Source organism: Piliocolobus tephrosceles, chromosome 7, assembly GCF_002776525.5.
Source record: "Piliocolobus tephrosceles isolate RC106 chromosome 7, ASM277652v3, whole genome shotgun sequence".
NCBI classification, from domain to species: Eukaryota; Metazoa; Chordata; class Mammalia; order Primates; family Cercopithecidae; genus Piliocolobus; species Piliocolobus tephrosceles.
In genome coordinates this window covers 147,646,349-147,664,559 of record NC_045440.1, presented here as the reverse complement: position 1 = coordinate 147,664,559, position 18,211 = coordinate 147,646,349, and the positions used below count along the sequence as shown (strand labels likewise).

At 66.7% G+C, this 18,211-nt stretch overlaps 3 protein-coding genes across 9 annotated transcripts in view; 1 reads left to right on the top strand and 2 right to left on the bottom strand.

The window, feature by feature from the left end:
• BOP1 (BOP1 ribosomal biogenesis factor) overlaps positions 1-16,497 on the top strand; it is a 29,490-nt gene extending 12,993 nt beyond the window's left edge. Inside the window, exons 3-16 of one of the 2 annotated variants that reach the window (XM_023188212.2) lie at positions 2,416-2,496; positions 13,450-13,604; positions 13,690-13,807; positions 13,903-14,004; positions 14,081-14,293; positions 14,374-14,535; positions 14,662-14,742; positions 14,813-14,882; positions 14,965-15,097; positions 15,174-15,354; positions 15,434-15,722; positions 15,926-16,010; positions 16,096-16,203; positions 16,281-16,497. In XM_023188212.2, coding sequence (XP_023043980.2) covers positions 2,416-2,496; positions 13,450-13,604; positions 13,690-13,807; positions 13,903-14,004; positions 14,081-14,293; positions 14,374-14,535; positions 14,662-14,742; positions 14,813-14,882; positions 14,965-15,097; positions 15,174-15,354; positions 15,434-15,722; positions 15,926-16,010; positions 16,096-16,203; positions 16,281-16,434 — 1,932 coding nt within the window. In that variant the 3' untranslated portion in view covers positions 16,435-16,497. Of the gene's footprint in view, positions 1-2,415; positions 2,497-13,449; positions 13,605-13,689; positions 13,808-13,902; positions 14,005-14,080; positions 14,294-14,373; positions 14,536-14,661; positions 14,743-14,812; positions 14,883-14,964; positions 15,098-15,173; positions 15,355-15,433; positions 15,723-15,925; positions 16,011-16,059; positions 16,204-16,280 lie in introns of both variants that reach the window. The other variant, XM_023188211.2, reaches the window with a different exon arrangement.
• SCX (scleraxis bHLH transcription factor) lies at positions 10,048-15,007 on the bottom strand. Its single transcript, XM_023188213.2, has 2 exons — positions 11,353-15,007; positions 10,048-10,426 (listed from the first exon to the last, which is right to left on the bottom strand). The coding sequence occupies exons 1-2, from the start codon at positions 11,917-11,919 to the stop codon at positions 10,388-10,390; spliced, it is 606 nt and encodes a 201-aa protein (XP_023043981.1). The 5' UTR covers positions 11,920-15,007; the 3' UTR covers positions 10,048-10,387.
• The window catches only part of MROH1 (maestro heat like repeat family member 1), a 119,274-nt gene continuing 117,027 nt past the window's right edge, over positions 15,965-18,211 (bottom strand). For 2 of the 6 annotated variants that reach the window (XM_026449740.2, XM_026449741.2), the window contains 5 exons: positions 17,785-17,940; positions 17,576-17,710; positions 17,398-17,500; positions 17,266-17,331; positions 16,659-16,959 (listed from right to left, as the gene is read on the bottom strand). In XM_026449740.2, the coding sequence (XP_026305525.1) occupies positions 16,874-16,959; positions 17,266-17,331; positions 17,398-17,500; positions 17,576-17,710; positions 17,785-17,940 (546 nt within the window). In that variant the 3' untranslated portion in view covers positions 16,659-16,873. Of the gene's footprint in view, positions 16,960-17,265; positions 17,501-17,575; positions 17,711-17,784; positions 17,941-18,211 lie in introns of those variants that run through there. The other 4 variants (XM_026449742.1, XM_023188210.2, XR_003307382.1 and 1 more) reach the window with 4 other exon arrangements.

The window sequence follows — 18,211 nt, the reverse complement described above, 5'->3', positions numbered from 1 at the left end:
TGATGTTCTGGCTCTGGTCTCCGGGCACGTTGGCACTGCTTCCCTCCTGCCGTCCACGTCCCCAGCAGAACCCTCTTGTGGGCGGCCCTGGGAGCAGAGTTGTCTTCCCACCGACCCAGGACACCGCAGCTGTCGCCGTCCTCTCCCAGGAGGTGAAGGGAGAGCCCGTGTCACATGCCTGGTTGGTGGCAGTGGGGCATGGCCTGACTGGCCTGATGCTGGGCAGGGGAGGCTCTGGTGCAGTCACAGTAGGGGACTCCTGCACTTGGACACCCTGGTTTCTGGCTGGCTGACCCCGCTGTGGGTTTCTCCCTTTGGTCCTCATGGTGACATTCTAGCCCTTGGGCTGGGCAGAGGCCATAGAGGGTTCAGGGACTGCAGCAGCCTTTCCTGGTCCCCAGCGGCCCTGGCACCCTGTCCTGCGCTCCCCGTCAGCAGCTCCTGCCCACCGGTCAGTCCTTCTGACCCACCTGCCTCTGCCCAGTGGCGCTCGCCTGCCCTCTCTCAGCTTTGCTTCACCCTCGCATGACTCTCCGGCTCCATCAGGCCCAGCCCCTCCTCGGGAACCCCTGCACGTAGACCCCGCATCCCTTGTGTCCTCCGGCAGCGGAGGTCCTCAGTCAGGCGCCACACCACGGTGGGTGGTGCTGGAGGCCCTGGAGGACCTGGGCTGACTCCAGGCAAGGGCGTGGCAGGAGGAGGTCCTGTCCCCAGGAGTCCCGAGCGTGGCGTGGGCTCGTGTTCCGTTGTCTGTGTCGTGAGGGTTTTAGTGGCCTTTTCCTCTAATTTTTACATTTAAAAAAATATGTTCAATGCCCCACAGCATTTGCCTCCAAAATCTGAAGGGGCCTTCTAGGTCAGGCAGTTCCCAGCAGAGGCCGCCCCTGCCCACGTCGCCCCTGCCCGCACTGCACCGCCCCTGCCCTTCGGGCGCTGGGCCTGGCTGAGTGCTGTCGCCCCCTGGTGGACTCAGTGTGCCCCGCAGCTGTCCCACGGGGATGCCGTGCCCCTGGACACCCAGCCCTTCCCAAGGGCGCCTCTGCCCCCTGCCCAGAGCCTGCCTGTGCCGTGGCCTGTCCACATCCAGCACAGGGGCTACGGGGCACAGAGTGCTGGGTGACAAGTCTTTTGTCCACCTGCCAGGACCCTGGGACTGTGGCCCATGAGCACCGAGGCTGGAACTCTGGGGTATGGTGCTTCAGCCCTGGCCACTGCGAGCGGTCGGAAGCCCAGCCCGATACCCATGCAGCAGAGGCCAGGTGGGGGCAGCTGACCACCGCTTGGTGTGGAACTGCCCTTGTGCAGGTCTGGGGCTGGGGCCTCGTGTCTGCCGCGGCTCTGGGGGCTTGTGTGCTCCAGGCAGGGGCAAGAGCCCGGTGTCACTGGGTGCCCCAGGCCACTGTCAGCGGCAGGGGGAGACGTGGAAACTGAATCCTTCCTTGTTCCTGGCCTGGGAAAAAACTTAGTCTCCCATCTCTCTATATTGAAGGAAAAAACAGGCGGGGGGGGGGCCAGGGGGGGGGGGGAGGGGGGGGGGGCAGGGGCGGGGGGCGTGCCCGCCCTCGCTCTGGGGTTCCTGCGCCCGAGCACTTTACTGCCCCCATGGGTGAGAGGTGGCCTGTTTTCCCCATCAACCTTGGTTCCGCCAGTAAACCCGATCCGGTTGGAGCCATCCTCACCTCCACAGTTGAGGGCAGAATCTGTTTTCCAGCTTGGGGCGTGAATTCTCAGTGGCGCCCACTCTGTGACCCGGTGGGATGGGGTCGGCCTAGGCTGTGGACGTGGTGGGTGGGAGGATGCAGGGCGCCAGGGAGCCTGTGGGGGCTGCAGGCCTTCTGAGCGTTTGGGGCCCTGTCTGGGCCCTCTGCTGGCTGGACATGGCCCCCGAGATGGGTGGACAATGTATGTGCCTCGCCCCTTCAAGGGCATTGCCCCCGGTGACGCTGCTGTGACGGCTGTGTCTGCTCCTTCCCCCAACCCTGTTGCCCCCGTCCCAGGCGGGGATGGGCAGGAGCCCCATGTGGGGCCTCAGGGAGGAGTCCTGCGGCTTTGACATGAATGGGGGTACGGGGTGGTTGGTGGTGGGTGGGGGTCTTAGTCCTCAGCTGGAGGCTTTGCTCCTGACTGCCCCAGTGGCCTCCGTGTCTAGCCTGACCCGGGTCAGCCTAGGGACAGGGGCCTGGGGAGGCTGCAGTCCAGCCCTTACAGAGGACAGGGCCGTGGTGCTGGGTGCCAGCCACGGCCCCCAGAGGACCCCTTAGAGCTGGGTGTTCTTGGCCTTGTGCTAAGGCCTGGGCCAGGCTGGAGCCGCTCAGAGATTTGGGGCGGGGGTGGGCTTCCCGGGTCTGGGATCCCCCCAAGGTCAAAGGGCACGCTGTATCCCCTGAAGTAACCATTTTCCCCCTCTCTCTGCAGGACGGCAGCCCTGGCCTGAGGACAGCGGTGGCGAGCGCCCGGACTGGGGATGAGTACGCGGAGGACAGCTCTGATGAGGAGGTGGGGCTGGGGCTGCTTTCCCGCTGGGCAGGGTGGGGCATCTTCCATCACAGCCTAGCAGGTGCTGGGCGTTGGGGCCAGGGTTGCCCTGGGGGGTGCTGGGACCTGCCCACAGGTGGGCCACACTGTTGGGGCCGCAAGGCTCCCGAGGCCCGCGTGGGCGTCCTGGCTTGGGGCCCTGTTCCCCGTCTGCAGGAGCGATTTCGGGGTCTGGGACACAAGACTGCAATGTGTGTGTGTCATCATTGCCTGTGAAGGGGAAGGACCTGGGTGTGGCTCCATGCCCCTGTGTCAGCCCTGGCCTGTGGACAGGCCCCGGGGCTCCTGTGTCTTCTGCAGGGTGGCTGGGGGCTCCCTGGAGGCAGTGTACATGGTCTGGGTGGGGGTCATGGGCATGGGTGGTGCTCCTGTCGTGTGTGCTGTGTGGGGAGCCACAGGTTGGCTGTGGGCCAGGCGGGCAGGACAGGGCCGTGGCTGCCTCCTGATGTCCTGATGTTCTGGCAGTGGTGGCCCTTCCCTTCCCCTGGAGTCCCCCCCCTGCCCCTGGTGGTGGCTGATGTGGGCTCGGGTCATTGACTCTGACCTCTGAGTCCCAGGAGCACATCTCAGGAGGGGTTGGAGGTCGGCTGTTTCTTGTAAGGAGCTTGCAGGCGAAGGGGGACGCGTGCTGCCGGGCTGGGCTCTGCTGGCGTGGAGAGGCTGGGACGGGCTGTGTCCAGGAGCAGATTTGGCTGCGGGGGGCTGCCCTCATTTGGGAGGGTTTGGAAGCTCTGAGAAGCTCTGAGGCCAGTGGCAGTGCCTGCCTGTACCCTCCTCAGTGTGGCCTGGCCCCAGGGTGGGACTGTGGCCCCGTGGAGCACCTGGGTGTGAGGCAGAGGCCCCTTTGGGCCCTGGGGGCTGCGGGGAAGGAGAAGGCTTTGGTGTAGGGCCTTCCCCGAAGGAGCTCTTCCCCCCTGCCTGTCAGGGGCTGTCCCCTCGGGGCCTGGGGGAGACACGCGTCCCCCTCCCGCCAGGTTCCTCCCCCATCCTTCGGCTCTCTTGGCTGTGGCTGCAGGAGCCTTGGCCGCCCGCCCGATCCGGTCTCTGCTGCGCGTTCAGAGAACAGAGACAAAACAAAATAAATTGGTTTCCTGGCCGGAGCAGCGGGCTCACTCAGAGAGGGGGGGCCACGCCGCGCGCTCCCTGCCTGTCTCCCCTCCCCCTCCCAGGGGCTCTGGCTGTCGGCAGCCACATCCTGTCGGCTACTTTTTTATATTTGGTATTTTGAGAAATCGATGATGATTGTAAACGGAGTGTGGAGGCCGGGGGAGGGGCCTCGGCAGGGCCTGTGGGACCCTGCTGCCCCTGGGGGTGCTTTGCCAGGCCTGTCCAGTGCCACCGCCGCCTGCCGGGTGGGCAGCCCCCTGCTGTGCCGGGAGGAAGCCAGCCAGGGATGTGGGGGCTGCTTCCTCCAGTGATGACTATCCCACATGTTGGTCTGAGTGACGGCGAGGGAGCCGGGGTGCCGCCCGGTGCTCCTGCCAGCACAGCCGGCCAGCGGCTCGAGGGGGCGGCAGAGCTCAGCTTTCAGGAGCCAGGCCAGGCCAGGACAGATGCCTCCCGTCCAGAGAAGTCCGCATCTGCCTGGGCCTCCTTTCCCTTGGAGCAAAGTGGGGTGGCCCCAGGGGAGTGATTTGGGGCCACAGGTGGGCAGGAAAGAGGCTTGGGAGGTGGGAGACAGCCTGCAGCTCTGTGATGAGACAGTGGGGTGAGGAGAGCAGGGCCCGTCAGGCAGCCCCGCGTCCTTGGAGGTGGCCGTGGCCCCAGGACCATGGTCCTCCTCAGCACTGGGCAGAGCTGGCTGGGAGAAGGCCGACCTCACTGCCAGGACCCTTCAGGACTTTGGGGAGGGACCCTGGCAGCAGGGCAGGGAGGGTGCCGCCGGGGCGTGTGCTCCTGCCAGCCGCGAGCTCAGCTGGAGCGCGAGGGTGGCAGTGGCTGTGATGCTGAGAAGGTCGGGACAAGCTCCTGCTGGCGGGAGGTGCCTCCCCACCACCCCCTACCCACCTGCCTCCCCTTCTCCTCAGGCCACTTCCCTGCCCTTCCTGGGTCTGGATCCAGGGCCTGGACCCGGATGACACCGGGGCTTCGGGGCCTCTCACCGCGTCAGGGACCCCTGCTGGGCGCTGACTTTTGAAGACTGGAGCAGCCTCTCTGTGCCCCAGCTCTTGGTCTCCTTATTCCCCTCCCCCAGGTGCGCCGGCAGAGGGAGGCGGGTGGAACCCCTGGAGGAGGCGCTGGGCCTGGCTGGGGTCCTGCTGCCCCCAGGAGCCGGCTGAGCCGCGGCTGCCCCGCCCCCGCATGGCCACCTCACCCCTCTCCCACCGCGCCTGGAGCTTCACAGACGTGATCTCATCCAGCCGCTGGGACCCCCGGGAGGTGGGCCGGGGTGGAGGGGCGGGGCCAGGGGGTTGCTTGGCCTTTGCAGAAGCAACCCCTCCACTTTGGTTTGAGCCGTTGGGAGAAACTGAGGCCGGGCAGCTGCTCAGGCAGAGGATGCAGCCACCTATCCTTCCCCTGCCTGTGGCCGTGTTTGTCAGGAGAGTGTGGCAGGCTGAGGGGTCAGGGTGGCCGTCAACTCTGGCCGGAGGAGCTGCCCTCTGCTGTCCCTTTCCCGTGCCTGTGGTGCTGGCCTGGGGCCATCCCCCGCAAGGCCTCCACTGGGGTCTGGAGTCTGGGGCTGGGGTGCAGCCTTGCCGGCTCCCCGGTGCCCCCGACCCTGCCTGGGCTGTGAGTCGGGTTCCTGCAGGGATGCAGCCGGGCCTGTCTGCGTCCAGAGCCCGTGGTCCCCTCTGCTCTCGCGCCAAGCGCAGTTAATGGCTTCTCCCAGCTACTGAACCGGCAGCTGCCTCCAGCGCTGGCGGCCTCCCGCTCCTCCGGGCCGCCCCCGCCCCCGCGTCCTGGCCCCGCGTACTCAGGCTTGCGTCGCTGCTGGCAGCGCGGCCTCGGCTCAGGTTTCCCGGCGAGTGAACGGCCCTCCCCACGCTGCTTGTGGAGGGCGCCCAGGCCTGCAGACCGCCCCAATCTCCCTGGCGGCCGTCCACCCCCGCGGCCGCCTGCATGCCTGCCTCCGAGGGGGCTGCTGACTCTGCTGAGGCTGGCCCTTGGGTCTGGTCCCTTCCCACCCAGGAGAGAAACGGGCGCGCCCTGCTACCCAGGCTATGGGTGGGTGCGTGTAGCCTGACTGCTGCGTGTCCCTTGGCCAACTTGAAGGCCCTCCTAGGCCTGGCCTGCTGCACTCGGTTGTCCTGTTTGGGAGAGGAGAGACCCTGGGGTCAGTGAGGAGGGCACCTGGGGCTCTCCGATGAAGCAGGGCCGGGCAGTGGCTGGCAGGTGGGAGTGGCTTTTCGGAGCCGCGTCCTCCTGCTTTGGGCTGCAAGGGTGGTGGAGGCCCTGGCCTGCTGTGCCCACTCGGGGCCAGCGTCCTTGGCAGCTAGAACCTGGGTGGGCAGGTGGGCGTTCTCTACCGGGCTCTAACAGAGGCTTTGTCCTGGGGCTTGCAGAGCAGCCTGTGGAGCGGAGCTGGGGAAGGCATTGGAGGGCAAGGTCTGTCGGGCAGGTGGTGACTACTGCAGGCTCTGGGCCTTCTGGGGAGGTTGGCTGTGGAGAGCTGGGTCTGGGTGTGTGTCCCAAGGCTGGGGCTGTTCCGCAGGGGATGGGAGTCCCAGGTGCGTGTATGTGCATGGATCAGGACTGGGGGAAAAGTCTCCAGAATGAGATTTTGGAGGTGTCCAGAGTTGGGGGCTGAGCGGGTGTGGACCTCCGGAGCCCTGTTCCCACCCCACCTGGAAGCTGCAGCTCTGAGTTGTGGGACTCAGAGCAGGCCGAGGAGTGGTTAGCACTGGGAGGTGTCGGGGGATGTTGGGGGGGTGTCATGCCCCAAGCCTGTGCCCCACCCTCAGCATCCTGCAGGAGTTTCTGGGAGCCCCTGCTTATGAGACGCCAGGCATTGGGGTGCTCTGCCTGAGAACAGCCATTGTCCCTGGGCCATTCCCAGCAGAGACTGAGGCAGGCCAGGTCTGGAGGAGCCCCCGGGTCAGTAGTGGCCTCTCTCAGGCCTGCAGACCCCCAGGGGGTGACCTGCTGCCCTCCCAGCTGTGGAGGTGCCAGGACACCTGGGTCAGTAGTGGCTTCTCTCCTGTGGTGGAGGTGCCGGGAGGAGGCCGAGCTGTGTGCCCAGCCTCTGGAAGGGCAGATGCGTGGCTGGCGGGAGCAGGGCCAGAGGTGAGGGCCTCTGGGCTGGCGGCTCCTCCTGCCTGGGACCCCACCTTGGGCTGGGGTCCGCTCAGCTGGTTTGGACTTTGAGGAGGAGGAGGAGGAGACCAAGCAGGACCTGGCCTTCTGCCCTCTGGCCCCGGCGCCGGGGCCCAGCACCCCTGCTGGAACCTTCAGTAGGGTGAGATGCAGCAGGTGAGCCTCCTGCCCTGGCCTTGCCCTGAGCAGTTTGACAGATAAAACCCTGAGGAAGAGGAGGAGGAGGAGGCGGCGGCCGCCTCCTGTCGCACAGGAAGGCCGTGTGGCGCTCCGAGACAGGCGGGCGTTTTGTGCAGGGGAGCGGCGCGAGTGCTGAACACTACCGCATTGTAATCGGAGAGGGGCTGGGGAAGAGAGAGACGGAGCGAGGGCGGCTGACCCCGCGCTCCCGGGGGACAGGTGGGAGGAGGCGGAACGAGGAGAGAGTGAAGGATTCCAGAGGTGCGCCGGCTTCCTCTCTCGCAGACAGACACGGGAGGAGGCGGGCAGCGGGCCAGCCCCATACCTGCAGTTCCAATCTGTGGTCCTGACAGCTGCAGCCACTTTGGGGAGGGGGAGGGAGGGGGCTCATCGAGAGCGGAAAAATCCCAGCCGACATCAGCCGGTTGCGGCCTGTGTCCGGTGCAGTCTGGGCTAGGGGCCTGTCCTTGGGGCTGGGCGGCCCCCGGGAGAGCCCTGATGCTGGGTCTGTGTGTGCCCCCGGCCGGCTGGGGCTCTCTCTCCGTGCGGGGCCTGACCCAGAGGGGTCACATGTGTTTCCTGGCAGCCCACAGGTGCTGCGCAGGGCGGGGCGGGCGGTGGGCGCAGGCAGCCCTGATGAATCATGTGTCCCGCCAGCAGCTCGTTCCCCAGGCCGGGGACAGGAGCTGACAGCTGAGGCCCAGCAGAGCGTTTCCAGCCCCGCTCGGCTCACAGGGGCGGCTGCTGGCCCAGGGTGCAGGCTGGGGCCCCTTCCGTCCCAGCTGCCTCTGTGGGGCACAGGCAGAGGGAGCCCTGGGTCTCTGTGGAGGTGAGGCCAGCACTCTGGGAAGGGAGCCAGGGGCTGTGGTGGGCAGGGGGCACCTGCCACCCCTCTGCCTGGCGGCTGTGAGCTGCGAGTGGGTTCGGGTGGGCCACCGCGGGCCTGGGGGTCAGCCCACGCCACCCCCGGTCTGGTTTGAATTTCTGGAGCAGTGGAGGGTGACGGAGTGTTCCTCCCCCGCCCCTCCCTTCTTGCTGGCTGGCGGGCCGGGCCCTCGGCCGCTGCTACCGGTGCAGCTCAGGGAGCGGCTGGGCTGGCTGCCCAGGCCTGAGGCTGGCCAAGCTGCAGCCGCGGTCGGAGTCAGGCCCGCAGCGGAGGGCCTGGCTGTGAGTACTGCACCCCAACCAGCAGGGCCCTGGGGATCCTTTCAGCCCTGAGGCCTCCGGGTTGTTGTTCCTGTTCCCTTCGGGCCTCGTTAGACACCCCAAACTCTGACCCCAGTCCACGGGGGCTCTGACGTCCCTTTCCCCAGCACTCCCTCTTGACCCTGCCCGGACCTCCCGACCCGGGCCCGCACCTTCCCACCTGCTCACGTCTGGTTCCTGCATTCCCGCTCCGAGCTGGCTCTGCCCTGTCCTTGGTGCCGGCCGCCGAGGCCCCGCACCTGCCTGCTCAGGCCAGCAGCCCCTGGTGTCCCTGCCCGGGGGACTTTCAGTATCTTCCATCAGATTTGTCCCCAACACTGACCGGCCACTGAGGTAGGGGGTTGACGTAGAGGTTTGCAACCCCCACCAGGCCCAGGTCTGGAAATGGAAGGCCTGGAGGTGGGGAGCAGGTGGGCCATGGACCCTCCCTACAGATGTACACCCAGTGCCCAGTGGAGGGAGGGCTGATGTGGGCGCCGTGGGCCTTAGGGAGCTATGCAGAGTGCTGGTCTTGGCCATGCTCCTGGGTCCACCCTGCTCCTCACTCACCAGCGCCTTGGTGCCTGGGAGGGTGGCGGGGCGGGGGTGTGAGGAAAGCTCCCGAGAAGGGAAGGGGCTGCCTCAGCCCCTAGCTGCATCCCCATGTCCCCCGGGCCCTGGCTCCCCGCGGGCGGGGGCCTCTGCAGTGACTGAGCTTGTCCTCTCCTCCCTCCCTCTGGCCAGCTGTGGGCTCCTGCAGGATTAGGGAGAGGAAATTTGGGGTTGGGTTTCTCTCTGAACGAAACCTGCCGTTGTGACTTTTTATCCTGTTATATTTCTATCAGATTGGACGCAGCCCCCCTCTAGCCCTAATGGCTCTGGCTTTGAGAATTTCCTCCAAAATTACACCACTGCTTCCTGCTCTGCCGTTCCCTGGAGCCTGTCTCTGCAGAGGAGGGGCAGTCCTGGGCCAGCCCTGCACTGATGCCCACGTGGGCCACAGCACCTGGTCTCCCCGGGTGGGGGTGCGTCCGTGCCTGTGCTGGGGAGGGAACTGTGGCCGGCCGCCGCCCTGACGCCCGCACCTGACACCGTCAGCCATTGTCCATCCAGCCGGAAGTGAGGCTGTGGCCTGGCAGGGTTGGGGGGAGGTGGTCCACACAGCACCGCCTGCCTTTCTTCTCTCTGTGCCCACTGAGCTCACACCACTGAACGGTAATTGTCACCTGCAGGGTTTTAATGGCCGGCCAGCTGTGCGCAGAGTGCTGTGGGGGCTCAACCCACCTCCTGTGGTGGGCGGGGTCTTCAGGGGGCTGGGTGGGACCTGGCGGTGGGAGGAGGATGGCCAGGGGTCCTCCTTCCCATGTGGGCAGTGCTTCCAGGGGCCAAATGGCCCTGGTGCATGAGGAGACGCCCCTCTCTCCAGTCAAGCCCCTTGCTGGGGCTGGGCGCCCACCCCTTCTGCCAGGCAGCACAGCTTGCTTCACTCCTTGTGACCCGAGGCCAGATGCAGCACCCTCCTCACCCTCAGGGCCCCTGGGTGCCCGGCAGGCCCGAGAGTGGGGCCCCCCTGCCCTGCTGCCGCCTCCCTGTCCCCGCCTGCCATGTGGCCTCTGTGCCTTGTGCCTCACCCTCCCCGTCTTCTGCCATGCAGCTCCTCCCCCACCCTCCCTCCCTGCGTGGCTCCCTCATCCCCACCCTGCAGCTTCCCAATAGGAGGCTCTGTGGGTGAGCTAAGCCTGTCCTCACCGCCTCAGCCCAGGGAGGGTGGCCCTGAGCCTGTAAAGTGGGGGCTTCCCAGGGAGCTGGGGTACTTGGCCTGAGGAGGATGGGACCACCAAGGGTGGGAATGGAGGCTCAGGCTGGGGGTGAATGCTGACAGTTGGCCTCCATATTTGGAAGATACTGTTTTGTTTTTAATTATACAAAATTTTCAGACTTTATATTATCATATCAAAAACACAAGACGCCAACACACAGTGGCCGGAAGAAAAGCCAGCGCAGAAAGTTCCAGTGGGCCCGGGCAGGTGCTGGGGCCAGCACAGAGTCCCGCTGCCGGTGCCTGTCTTGTACGTCCATCTGTCCCTCGGCCCCGCTTGCAGCTAGGGCTGGCCTGGGGCATGCTTGTGGCGGGCCTTGCCCAGCTCAGGTCCAAGGTGGGGGCTGTCTGCCGTCACCCCGGGTGTTCACCTCCCCCAGCAGCGTCTGCCTCCTGGCTGCTGCCGGCCACCTCCTAACTGCGAATCGCTGTCTTTCTGTCGCGGTCCTTGCTCTGCAGAGGGGAGGGAGGAGTGTCAGGCCCCGGCAGAGTCCAGCGCCACTCTGCACCTCTCCGGCCTCCCTGCTGGGTGCCATCTCAGGTGGCCAGCACTGAGGCACCTCCTTCCCGGCTCTCCCCAGCTTCCCTCAAGCGTTTTGGGGAGGGGAGCATACTGCCGCACAGCCGAAATTGTAAAATTAAATTTCCCAGATGTTCAGGCCCCAGGAGCTCGCGCGTGCTGTCTGGAGAGGAAATGGGGATTGGGAAAAGCCGTGCCGTATTTTCTCCCTGCTCACCCTGCTTTTCCGGTGCCACCAAGCACAGCAGGAGCTGTAAATCACAGCTGGCCAGCGTCTCCTGCAGGGGCCCTCATCCCCAGCCCCCACATCTCCTGCCAGCCTCTGCCTTCGTGTCCCATGGCCCACATCTCGGGCAGCCCTACAGGACCTGGTGTCTTGGTGTGCAGCCTAGGTAGGGGACGGACAGCAGGTGCCCAAGATGGCTTAGGCCAGTGGTGGGCCGCAGGGGCTAAGACCCCAGGGTCCTTCCTCTCTTGCCTTGCAGCCTCTTATTTTCTGAACTCAGCTCAGCTCTTTTCACTCTACCTTTCAACTTGCTGAAAAGGGAAGCTTGCAGCGGCCTGGTCCAGCTCCCAGCCTCCCCGCCCTGGGTGGGACCCTTTGGGCATCCCTAGCTGTTACCCCTCATGCAGTTCCCTGGGGGTGACTCCACACTCCACTGGGAGCCGGGTGTCCTAGGGCCGCCCTGGAGAGGAGCCCCAAGAGAAGGCCCCAGCCCCCAGCAGACCTGTGTTACAGGTGTGCCTGCCTGTGCCCTGTTGGGGAGCCCTGCCCGCGTGGCCTCGCCGCCTCTGCCTGGCAGGTGTGGACTGAAGGGCGCGTTGGAGGCCCCCTCGGCGCCCCACGGCCCGTGCTCACCAACTTTCTCTGGTTGCTGAGGCAGAAGGTGCAGATCTGTTTGGGCTGGGTGTTCTCGCCGTCGCGGGCGGGAGGCGGCGGGGGCGGTGGCGGGGGGCTGCCGGCGCGCGCCGCGTGGAAGAAGGCGGGCCCGGAGTGGCAGGGCTGTCCGTCGCCGCAGGCCTCGCCTGCCAGCAGCACGTTGCCCAGGTGCGAGATGTAGCTGGAGGCCAGGCGGAGCGTCTCGATCTTGGAGAGCTTGCGGTCCGCGGGCTCGGTGGGGATCAGCGTGCGAAGCGCCGTGAAGGCCGTGTTCACGCTGTTGGTGCGGTCCCGCTCGCGCGCGTTCGCCGTGTGGCGCTGCCGGGGCTCACGGCCTGGCCGGCCCCCCGGCCCCCCGCCCCCGGCCCGTCGGCCCCCCGCCCTCCGCCGGGCGCCTTGGAGGCCGCAGCGCGCCGCGTGCACGCGACAGGGTTTCTCGTCGGAGCCCGAGCTGTCGCTGCCGCGGTCCTCGTCCTCCGACAGCGGGCTCACCTCGGGGTACAGGTAGCGGCCCGGCGGTGCCGGGCGCAGCGTGGCGAAGGACATGGGGCCGGCGGGGGCGCGGCGTCAGCTCTGTCGCGCGCTGCTCATGCCGCCTCCTGCGGCCACCGCGGGCCGGCCGGGGCGAGGCGCAGGGTCTCGGCTGCGCCCCGCGGTGGCAGCTGCCGGGCGCCGCGCGCACATGTGCGTCCCGGGCTGGAGCGGGGCCCCGAGCCGCGCCTTTATAGCGGCGTCCCGGCCCCTCCCCCGCGCACGCCCCGCCCCTCCCAGCCTGGAGGCTCCTCGAGCAGCGCCCGCCGCATCCCCTGGCCCTCTGTGGCCGCGCTTGGTTGGGGGCGGGGGTCTTTGGGGCATCGTTCTGTCCCTGGGGATGCGGAGGAAGCGGGAGGTTGCTTCTGGGCTGTAGTTACTCAGGGCCCCCAGACTGCAGTGCCCCCCTCCCCGGGAGAGGGGAGGAAGGTCAGCGGGACCCACCACCCGTTTTCTCCCGTGGCACAACTGAGTTAACCCAGCCGCCCTGGCCCTGCTGCCTGACCGCACCCTGTCTGTCTCTGCCTCCCATGTGCGCCAGCGCCTGCTTGTGCCAGGCCGTGTGCAGGGGGCGGGCACAGGCGAGTATTCAGGGGCCTAGAGCTCAATCTCTGCCTGTCTGTCCTGCACCTGCCTCTCCAGGCTTGGCACAGACTGTGCCTCCTGCTAGGCTCTGGCCAGGTCCCCTGTTCCTGTGCTGTGTGGACCTCTCACCCCGTGGGTCTCCTTCTTGCCCCCTCCTCCTTCCCCTTTCCTCTCCAGGGCCACCAGGCCCCTCAGGAAACACACACATACCCCCATCATCCAATTTGGGGATGGCCCCTTTTCTCCATGGGGAGGAGAGGAAAGGACCCTCAGCAGGGGACAGGGCCCAAGGGGCCCCTCCTGTGGCAGGGGACCCCACAGGCTGCCAGCTGTGCTCTGTCTTGCCTGGGCCCCTCCCCGTGGCTACTGTTGCAGGAAGCAGCCGCCTGGGCAGCGGTCCCCAGGCTGGAAGGAGCGAGGGTGGCGGCTGGCAGGGGCTGCAACCAGGAATGTACGTCCAGGAACGTGGCTGTTCTGCCTGTGGAGGGGCCGAGGGCAGATGGTGGGGGGGCCCCCACAGAGGTCTTGGCTTCTGCCTCTCTGTGGAATGGGTCAGTTGGGGTCTTCCCTGAGTCCTCATCTTACAGCTGCCCACTGCTGCCTAAGGCCCCTGCCAGGGGAGGGAGCCCGCGGGTGATGAGGTCATCCCTGTCTGTGGCTGCCCAGAGCCCTGGCCAAGGAATCCAGTGAGGGGGGAGCCCTGGGGTTGGCACCACTTCAGTGGAAAATGTGAAGGTGCAGCTCCGGCGCCTCCGAGGGCGGGGGTGGGGGCAGCGTGGCCGCCGTGCCACGTCAGACCCCAGGGCTGGGGAAAGGGCGTAGGTCAGGGCCAGTGACCTCAGGGCACTTGAGGCTGGGCCTGCACTCACCCTGCAACCTCCTCACCTGCTCCCCTGGGCGGCCCGAAGAGGGGGTGGGCCTTGTAGGGTCAGATACTGACATGGTGACCCCCGGCCGCAGGACATCCGGAACACGGTGGGCAACGTGCCCTTGGAGTGGTACGCCGACTTCCCCCATGTGGGCTACGACCTGGATGGCAGGCGCATCTACAAGCCCCTGCGGACCCGGGATGAGCTGGACCAGTTCCTGGACAAGATGGACGACCCTGACTACTGGTGAGGGCCGGCAGGGCGGGGCCAGCAGCCAGGGTGGGCCCGACGGATGGGGCAGGGCTGGCGGGGTCTGACTGCCGGTCTCCAGGCGCACTGTGCAGGACCCGATGACAGGGCAGGACCTGAGGCTGACGGATGAGCAGGTGGCCCTGGTGCGGCGGCTGCAGAGCGGCCAGTTTGGGGACATGGGCTTCAACCCTTATGAGGTAGGTGGCAGCGGGTGGCCCTGTGGGGGGGGTCCTGGAGGCACCAGCAGGGCCTCAGCCACTCTGGCCCCCACGCCCACATCTTTCCCCCCCAGCCGGCTGTCGACTTCTTCAGCGGGGACGTCATGATCCACCCGGTGACCAACCGCCCGGCCGACAAGCGCAGCTTCATCCCCTCCCTGGTGGAGAAGGAGAAGGTGGGGTCCCGTGCCCCTGGGGCTTGGCCTGGCTGCCCGCCCCACGCTGCTTGTCCTGACCCGGCTGTCTGTGCAGGTCTCTCGCATGGTGCACGCCATCAAGATGGGCTGGATCCAGCCTCGCCGGCCCCGAGACCCCACCCCCAGCTTCTATGACCTGTGGGCCCAGGAGGACCCCAATGCCGTGCTGGGGCGCCACAAGATGCACGTGCCTGCACCCAAGCTGGCCCTGCCAGGCCACGCCGAGTCGTACAACCCACCCCCTGAATACCTGCTCAGCGAGGAGGAGGTGGGCCTGCATCCTGGGGGGTCGGGGCCCCGTCCCCATGCTCCCCTGTGACCCTCCCCACCCCGTCTCGGTCTCCACAGCACTTGGCGTGGGAACAGCAGGAGCCGGGCGAGAGGAAGCAGAGCTTTTTGCCACGCAAGTTCCCGAGCCTGCGGGCTGTGCCTGCCTATGGACGCTTCATCCAGGAACGCTTCGAGCGCTGCCTTGACCTGTATCTGTGCCCACGGCAGCGCAAGATGAGGGTGTGTGGGGGCGGCACAGGGGGCAAGGCTGACCTGGCGTTCTCCTGCCAAGATGAGGGTGTGTGGGGGTGGCACACCGGGGGGTGGCACAGGGGGCAAGGCTGACCTGGCGCTCTCGTGCTCCAGGTGAATGTAGACCCTGAGGACCTCATCCCCAAGCTGCCTCGGCCGAGGGACCTGCAGCCCTTCCCCACGTGCCAGGCCCTGGTAAGTGGAGACTAAGGGGCTGGGGTTGCACCCTCTGAGTGGCTCTTCACCGCCACCTTCTCCTCCTCAGGTCTACAGGGGCCACAGTGACCTTGTCCGGTGCCTCAGTGTCTCTCCTGGGGGCCAGTGGCTGGTTTCAGGTGGGTCCAAGCTGGGGGCAGCCTTGAGCTGTGGGGGCAGGTGGGATGGCCAGGTGCTGAACGCTGCCTCTTCTGCATCCAGGCTCCGACGACGGTTCCCTGCGGTTCTGGGAGGTGGCCACTGCCCGCTGTGTGAGGACTGTGCCCGTGGGGGGCGTGGTGAAGAGTGTGGCCTGGAACCCCAGCCCCGCTGTCTGCCTGGTGGCTGCGGCCGTGTAAGTGGAGGCCCTGGGGGCCGGGGAGCCAGGGGTGGCACTGTGCTTAGGGGCTCTGTCTGGGCCTGGCTCACAGGGAGGACTCGGTGCTGGTGCTGAACCCAGCTCTGGGGGACCGGCTGGTGGCGGACAGCACAGATCAGCTGTTGAGCGCCTTCGTCCCGCCTGAGGAGCCCCCCTTGCAGCCAGCCCGCTGGCTGGAGGCCTCAGAGGAGGAGCGCCAAGTGGGCCTGCGGCTGCGGGTCTGCCACGGCAAGGTGCGTGGGGTGTGCTGGGGGTGAGGCTGCAGTGGGAGGGGCCTGGCTCAGCCAATCAGCCAGCCTTGCCCTCCTGCAGCCAGTGACGCAGGTGACCTGGCACGGGCGTGGGGACTACCTGGCCGTCGTGCTGGCCACCCAAGGCCACACCCAGGTGCTGATTCACCAGCTGAGCCGTCGCCGCAGCCAGAGCCCGTTCCGCCGCAGCCACGGACAGGTGCAGCGAGTGGCCTTCCACCCTGCCCGGCCCTTCTTGTTGGTGGCATCCCAGCGCAGCGTCCGCCTCTACCACCTGCTGCGCCAGGAGCTCACCAAGAAGCTGATGCCCAACTGCAAGTGGGTGTCCAGCCTGGCAGTGCACCCTGCAGGTGAGGAGTAGGGGGTGGTGCACCCTGCAAATGAGGGATGGAGGTGAGGGGTTGGGGGGCTGTGCACCCTGCAGGTGAGGGGTGCAGGTGAGGAGTGGGGGGGCGGTGCACCCTGCAGGTGGGGGGGGCAGGGGGGGGGTTGGGGGGGCGGTACACCCTGCAGGTGAGAGGGGGAACAACTGCATCACAGCCTTTGGCCCTAGGTGACAATGTCATCTGTGGGAGCTACGACAGCAAGCTGGTGTGGTTTGACCTGGATCTTTCCACCAAGCCATACAGGATGCTGAGGTGAGGAGAGCTGGGGGGTGGAGGCGGCCAGCAGAGCCCCTCCCTCCAGCCTGAGCCTGCTTTCCACCTGGTTCCCTTCTCCCAGACACCACAAGAAGGCTCTGCGGGCTGTGGCCTTCCACCCCCGGTACCCACTCTTCGCGTCAGGCTCGGACGACGGCAGCGTCATCGTCTGCCATGGCATGGTGTACAAGTGAGTGCTGACCCTGCCTGGCCCCTCCCCAGGGCAGTAGTGTCTGTCCGTGTCCTGAGCCCTCCTCGTCCCCACAGTGACCTTCTGCAGAACCCCCTGCTGGTGCCCGTCAAGGTGCTGAAGGGACACGCGCTGACACGAGACCTGGGAGTGCTGGACGTCGTCTTCCACCCCACCCAGCCGTGGGTCTTCTCCTCGGGGGCAGACGGGACCATCCGCCTCTTCACCTAGCTGTCCTGCCTATGTCAGGCTGGGGCGGTTGTGCTGAAGTCAATAGAGCCTTACCCTGCGCTGCCTGGTGCTCCCACCTTCTTGAATTGGGGTTGCCAACACAGCCGCCCCCACCACAGCGCCGAGCCTTCCCCTCCATTTTGCAGAAACAGTGGGGACAACACAGCCAGCCCAGGGCACCCTCTGGCCCGTCCCCTAAGAGGCCGCGGCACTGCATCCTGTCAGTCACTCGCTGGGAGCAGATGAGTTTATTGGGCACACAGACTCCCACACCCTGTCTGGCCTCACTGAGGGGCTGCGGTTTGGTCCCTGGCAGGGCCTGTCCTGGGGCCAGGCCCCTCCAGCTGTGTGCCCAGGCTGGGGTCCTCGGGAGGCCCTGTCTTGGAGCTCAGACACAGGTCTGGGTGTGTACTCCTTGCTGGGGGCGCTGGCCGGAGCCTCAGGCGAGCTTCACCAGGCGGCCCAGGGCCTCAGCAGCCCTGGTCCGCACCTCGGGGGCCGGGTCCTTCAGCAGGATCTGGAGCGCTGGGGGCAGAGGGAGGGGCTCCCTGGGGGGCTGTGACCTCGGCATGCCCAAGCCTGCGCGTGGGCCACGCTCTCCTGACAGCCTCTGCTGGGAGGCTCAGGAGCCAACGGAAAGATAGTTTTTCCTTTTTTAGTGTTTTTTAAGCTCTTTTGGAACAGTTAAGAAGTTTCCGTGAATTACTAGAGACGATGAGGTCACCAGTGACAGGGAAAAAATCCTGAAATCCAGGAAAATCACTTAGTCCCTGCGGGTGCCTACAGGGTCAGCAGGGCCCAGTGGAGGGGCCCCGTGGAGGGGGTGCTCACCCGAAATGAGCTGATCCAGGTCCACCTGCGGCTGCTGCCTGGGCTCCGCGTGCAGCACCAGGAACCCTGTGAAGTGGGGGCATCAGGCAGGGCTGCTGGGCGGCATGGGGGCGGGGCAGGGGTGCTGCTCACCAGTGAACAGTGGTGCAGCAGCTCGGACGTCCTCCCAGCTGCTCTTGAAGTAGAACAGGCAGGTGGTCAGCAGGCGGCCCAGGAGGTCTGGGAAATGGTGCATCTGGAGAGAGGCCTGGTCAGCGCCGCCCGGCCCCGCCTCACGCCCGGCCCCGCCCCCACTGACCCCACCCCTCACCAGGTGCTTGCAGGTGGTGTTGAGGAACTCCCCGAAGTGCAGGGCCCGTCCCTCCTGCAGGTGTTTCTGGAAAGCGGCTGAGAGCTCTTCACACGCCAGGTTGGGGCCACACATGCGCAGGGCGAACCTGCAGGCCTAAGGGATGCGGCACTGAGGCCGAGTCCAGTTGAGGCCACTCACCCCATTCCACCCACCCCCTGGCTACTCACGCTGGCCACGGTGGCCTGAGGGTCCTGCAGGTGCAGCAGCAGGGGCGCCAGCCCGCCCACCACCTGCTCCAGGAAGACGTCCTCACAGTCTCCATGGCAGACTTTGTTCAGGTGCCCAAAGAGGCGGATGGATGCTGTGCGGAACTCCATCTTCTCCTGGGAAGGACATGCAGCATATGGCCCCTCACAGGCTGTGGGTGCCCTTGCCTGGCACAAGCCAGGAAACACCTTGACGGGTGGGGGCTGCCAGGCCCAGCAAAGCAGCACCCCTGCAGATCCGTGCTCTCCACGGTCACCTGGCCGCAGTGGGAGACACAGGGAGAAGGGTGGGGCTGGGGCTGGGGCTAAAGCTTAGAGCAAGAGGCAGGAAGGGCTGGGGTCCCCTCCCCCCCCCCCCCCCCCCCCCCCCCCCCCCCCCCCCCCCCCC

Excerpts from the sequence above, each read along its gene's own strand:
- SCX (XM_023188213.2), bottom strand. The coding sequence starts at position 11,919 with ATGTCCTTCGCCACGCTGCGCCCGGCACCGCCGGGCCGCTACCTGTAC. Across the intron at positions 10,427-11,352 it reads TCAGCAACCAGAGAAAGTTG|AGCAAGGACCGCGACAGAAA; the intron begins GTGAGCACGGGC and ends TCCCCTCTGCAG.